This window comes from Pollachius pollachius, assembly GCF_949987615.1.
Source record: "Pollachius pollachius genome assembly, chromosome: 14".
Taxonomy (NCBI): Eukaryota; Metazoa; Chordata; class Actinopteri; order Gadiformes; family Gadidae; genus Pollachius; species Pollachius pollachius.
The window spans coordinates 22,672,030-22,677,646 of NC_136947.1; the positions used below are offsets into that span (position 1 = coordinate 22,672,030).

Below are 5,617 nucleotides of genomic sequence, written 5' to 3' on the forward strand. Positions count from 1 at the left end.
GCACCTTTTGTCAAAAATGGACAAGGGGCGAGGGCTGGGAAGGTTGGCTGGTTTTATATGATGTCAGACTTTTTTACAATGTCATTCAAACCATATATTGGTGATTAATGTATGTCATTTGCAAAAAAACGATAAAAACAGTTAAACCAAAAAAACAACCCAGTAGATGGGTTGAGAGGAGAGAGAAGCCCCCATAGCACAAAACAAGCTCATTCATGAATAGTTCAGTAAATGGACTGCATTTAAATAGTTTTTTTCTAACCAGTGGCTACTCAAAGCGCTTTATAATATTGCCTGACCTTCACCGATGCATGCACCACGCGGGGCGACCGCCAGCTCGTCGGGAGGAGTCAGGGTGAGGCGTCTCGCTCAGGGACACCTCCACACTCGACACTTGAACTAGCAATCTTCTGGTTACCAGGCAACCCATGCTACCTTCTCAGCCACATGCCGCCCTATATACACACGTTCTGAAACTCTGCAGTATATTGACCCAACCTGTTATTCTTTCATCCTCCCCACCACGCCAAAGACTTTTGTCTTCTACCGGAGCTCTGGCAAACCTTTGTGAATACATCCTTGAATAAATAGTTCCCAGGAGCATCATGACCTTTCTGCCTTCTCCAGGAAACTGCTCTTGTACTCAGTAGTCTGACCCCTTATGGTCATTGAGATAGAAGACACCCCTTTATTCATCTTGAAGCTCTCTGATGATGACCCCATGAAGATCCCAACGGTCTTAATGTCTCAAAATGAGCACAGTGTTTTACCCTTGGAGGAAAAGGCGTCCAGGTTGAGTCCAGTGCTGGGAAGAGAGTGCAGAGGGAGGGTCGAGGAGATCAGGACTCCACTACTGGGTGGAGAGTCCAACACCCTGCTGTCCGCGGCACAGCAGGGAGAACTCCTTCACCACATCCTTCACCTGGCGCCTGTTGGTCTGCTCCCTGGAGGACATAACATCACAATAACATGACCAGTCTGTTGGTCTGCTCCCTGGAGGGCAGACGGACATAACATCACAATAACATGACCAGTCTGTTGGTCTGCTCCCTGGAGGACATAACATCACAATAACATGACCAGTCTGTTGGTCTGCTCCCTGGAGGACATGACATCACAGTAACATGACCAGTCTGTTGGTCTGCTCCCTGGACGACATGACATCACAATAACATGACCAGTCTGTTGGTCTGCTCCCTGCAGGACATAACATCACAATAACATGAACCAGGTCAGTTGATCTGCCCCCTGGAGGACATAACATCACAATAACATGACCAGTCTGTTGGTCTGCTCCCTGCAGGACATAACATCACAATAACATGACCAGTCTGTTGGTCTGCTCCCTGCAGGACATGACATCACAATAACATGACCAGTCTGTTGGTCTGCTCCCTGGAGGACATGACATCACAATAACATGACCAGTCTGTTGGTCTGCTCCCTGGAGGACATGACATCACAATAACATGACCAGTCTGTTGGTCTGCTCCCTGGAGGACATGACATCACAATAACATGACCAGTCTGTTGGTCTGCTCCCTGCAGGACATAACATCACAGTAACATGAACCAGGTCAGTTGATCTGCCCCCTGGAGGACATAACATCCCAATAACATTGCTCCCTTGCTTGTTCTAGGACGTCCACTGTGACGGAGGAACAACCAGGCTAGGCCTGAGGGCCCCATCAAACCGCGAGAGCGCCGGCGGGGAGGAACACGTACAGCAGCAGTCGCTGGCGGAAGGCGTCCTTCTGCTGGACGGAGACGAGGGTGGAGGGGAAGGTGGGGTCCTGAAGGGTCTCCTCCAGCCACCGGGCCAGCAGGCCCACACAGTTCCTGTTCATGCTGAACAACACCTCGGAGAAGTGGTCTCCCAGGCTCCGGGGGGCCTCGCCTCCCACCGCCTGCAGGGGAACAGGGCCATCCAGGGGATGACCAGGGGACTTAGCCGGGCGAAGGGCATGGTCGCCTTGACGAGAAAGATGCATTCAATATGCTAAAAGTGGAAAATGATGTTATCACTTTTCTAGATAATTGTACTCCTAACAGTACTTTAACGAGACAGTTACTCTTTATCAATACAATTATCTATCTCTAGCTATTGTTTTGAGATCATTGTATATTTTAGGGGCTTTACAGGGTCATAGATTTGTATAAAGTGTAAGTTAAGTGTAAAGTTAAATTAAATCTTAATTAATTGTAAGTTCTATAGAACACCTTTTAATGAGACAGAACTTTTGAAAATGCCTAAACCTTGATGTTGTGAACCCAGACTGTGTTCTGGCCCTTCCCACCGGGGGGCGCTAGTTCACCTGCAGGAGGGTCTGCACCAACAACCTTCCCTCGCTCAGGACCACCGCGCCGACTGCTGGGAGGTCTTTAAACCGCGGCAACAACTCCGTCTGGAGGACATACAACACATCCTACACATAAACAACACATCCTACATGTAAACAACACATCCTACATGTAAACAACACATCCTACATGTAAACAACACATCCTATATATAAACAACACATCCTACATGTAAACAACACATCCTACATGTAAACAACACATCCTACATGTAAACAACACATCCTACATATAAACAACACATCCTACATGTAAACAACACATCCTACATGTAAACAACACATCCTACATATAAACAACACATCCTACATATAAACAACACATCCTACATATAAACAACATATAGCCTATGGTGTCACATATTAACAGCATATTATTGATGATGTACAATGTCTTTTCAGTACAGTCTTGTACTTCGCAGGCAGTAATAATCTACATTTCACACTTCAACATGCTCTGACTTACAAAGAACAAACTGGCCGATCGCACTGTGCCTGCTTCAGGACATTTAAGAAACATCACTCCTGAACAAGAGACAATAACACATTTGTTAGGATGGATGGAACGGCAGAAAGTCAACACAGTATGCGTTGCTATTGACCAATAGCAACTTTTTCAACTTATTGAGAAAAGCTTCTTCAGAGCTCGAATAGCTCTGGTAAAAATATCGACTCATGTATTCAACTGTGGACCTTGTCCTTGAAATGTGTGACAGAAGGGACAGATAGCTATATGTTGAAACACTCACCGCAGCAGAACAGTGAGCTAACATCCAGATGTTCAGAGAGGTACAAATCAGGCTTCCTTTTGAAAATCTAAAAAAGGGGTAAAAGTAAATCAAGGTTTTGTTTGTAAAACCATTAGAGACCCGCAGTCAGTTAATACAACTCAGTTAAAAGTAGACGCGGAAAAACACCTGGGCGTGCAGCTGCATGAATGAGTCCGCAATATCAGGGTGGTCCCTTGGGCCTGAAGCAGGACATGAATGATCAATGATCAATAAAGGCAGAATAAAACAGAACATGATATAATCACAGCAGATAGTATCTGTCCCCCTGACACTATCTTTGCAGAATGAAGCACGTATCTTTGTTTACCTTGCTGGAAAATGGCGAGCGTGGTGGATGTCAACACTTCGACAAGGTCCTGGACGGGGCTGAAGAACTCCCTTTCTGCAGCGAATATGTGAACCAGCTAGGATAAAACACACCCATCAAGTACTTAATGTATGGAGAACGAGTTTAGACAGAATACCAAAGAAGATGGCCCCATCACGAACCCCTGTGTGTTCAAGTAGACCTGACCTACCTGGCGCGTGAGGTCCAGAGCTGAGGATTGTGGGTAAGTACAGTAAATCTGGCCCAGCATGGCGCTGAGCTGAGACACCATGGGGCCGAAATCATGAATCAACGTCCGCACAGACTTCTCAAACACCCCGCACACGGCCTGGAGGGACAGAGGTAGGGCACAACCCTTTACTACTTCAGCAACGACAACCTAACTTGTTGTTAGCAACCACATTAACTTGTAGCTGTCTCTGGTGCAATATACATAAATAAACATTGACATACACATACCTGTACACATACACACATACCTCCACCACCTCAGAGTCGTCGAGCCATTTACTGAGGATGTTCTGGATCATCGTGAGCACCTGCTGTAACACGACCACCACCTGGATCCAGAACACACACACACCATCTAGTTTGTGGGTTTTGTACAGATAAGACATGACACGACATGCATCTGATGGAAGTCTGATGTTTTGTGGCTGTGGATGTGGACGTGGATTCAGCTTAAAATTAAATGAATCCATTATACAATCTTGAAGTTTGAAATAATATCAAGCTAAGTTATATGTGCGCCGTGTGCACCTGTTGTGTAGAGCTTCAAAATGCGGGATGTGTGCGATACGCAACAGATCGAGGTATAGACTATGCACGAGCGGCACGAGTACGTCACTTTAGTTTTGTGACTATAAATTAAGTTTCAGTGCCTAACCAAAAGGCCAACCCTGAGAGCAGACCCTGGTAACCTTATTAGCCTCAACAGGTTCCCTAACACCTCACTCAATCTAGCCAGCATACTAACGCTGTTTATTTCTACATTTAAATTGATTCACAAACTGGCAACACAATATCAGTTTCACCAATTAACAATGAATTCTTGTTTTATAAGTTCCTAACACATATATTATTTGACCTGTAATAGATAGTTTCTATATTCCTGCAGCAAACCGTCCCCCACCAGTAGAACCTTGGGTTGGTTTAGGTGGGGTTAGTGAAGGGGAGGTTAAGTTAGATGGTGCAGATGAGTTGAGGCTGTGCTCACCGGGTTGTGGGGAGCTTTGGGGGGTGCAGGGACAGCTGTCTCCAGGCTCGGTGCATGTCTGTTGATGTCTAGTGTGGTGAAGAGACTCGACAACAACCCCAGAATGTGTATGATGGACGGCTTGTTGGATGGACAGGGCTGCACAGAGAGAGAGAGAGAGAGAGAGAGAGAGTTTGTCAACCCCAGTATTCATTGTCATGTTCAATAAGACTAAACCTTTCAGTTATGCTGATAAATAAAGAGACTCGGCACGTACCATTCAGTCATACTTCCCTGATCGCCAAGTTGGTGTCAGAAGTGGGATCGTCACCAGAATCCCAGAAGGGAAGAGGGCATTATCAGCGGGATACGAGAACGAGCTCAGACTGATCGAAGATTTCATTTGGCGCATTCGGGGAGATCCTCCTACCCTTCGCCAGAAGAATCGCAGGGTCACAGCGGTTCAGCCCGCCTGATCTACGGTGCGGTTACTGGCAGGTGACGCTGGCACCAGAAGCCAGACCCAGAACAGATGTCACCATCGGCCAAGGCGTTGGTTGTTTCGCATGATGGCCTCTGCATGTCCCCATCACATTTGAGATGCTGATCGAAAGGATGCTGGCTCACAGCCTAAACCCCAAGAAAACCTCCTCCAGTGCAAGTCCGAGTTCTCGGGCCATTGAGTGAGAGCAGACGGGGTGGATACTGATCCTGCCAAGGTGGAAGTGGTAAGGAAATGGCCAGTTGGCAGCTGCTCTAGCTCTCCCCTCGTACTACCGACGTTTTGTCCGGGGCATTGCCTCCATCGCCAGCCCTCCTACAACACCTCTCTGACAAGGGCTTGAGGTTCAAATGGGAAGACAACTGTACAGATGCCTTTGCCCAGCTCCGTGCCACCCTGCCCATCTTGGCCCTTGGCCTTATCCTTGGTTTCGTTTCATCG

General features: G+C 46.9%; 1 protein-coding gene across 1 annotated transcript in view; it reads right to left on the reverse strand.

The window, feature by feature from the left end:
- Positions 1–850: 850 nt before the first annotated feature.
- The window catches only part of LOC307086283 (importin-13-like), a gene marked incomplete at both ends in the record, with an annotated part of 18,398 nt that continues 13,631 nt past the window's right edge, over positions 851–5,617 (reverse strand). Inside the window, 10 exons of the mRNA XM_079751442.1 lie at positions 851–944; positions 1,726–1,907; positions 2,316–2,405; positions 2,827–2,885; positions 3,110–3,176; positions 3,278–3,330; positions 3,459–3,555; positions 3,670–3,807; positions 3,959–4,039; positions 4,696–4,833. Coding sequence (XP_079607568.1) covers positions 851–944; positions 1,726–1,907; positions 2,316–2,405; positions 2,827–2,885; positions 3,110–3,176; positions 3,278–3,330; positions 3,459–3,555; positions 3,670–3,807; positions 3,959–4,039; positions 4,696–4,833 — 999 coding nt within the window. The remainder of the gene's footprint in view (positions 945–1,725; positions 1,908–2,315; positions 2,406–2,826; positions 2,886–3,109; positions 3,177–3,277; positions 3,331–3,458; positions 3,556–3,669; positions 3,808–3,958; positions 4,040–4,695; positions 4,834–5,617) is intronic.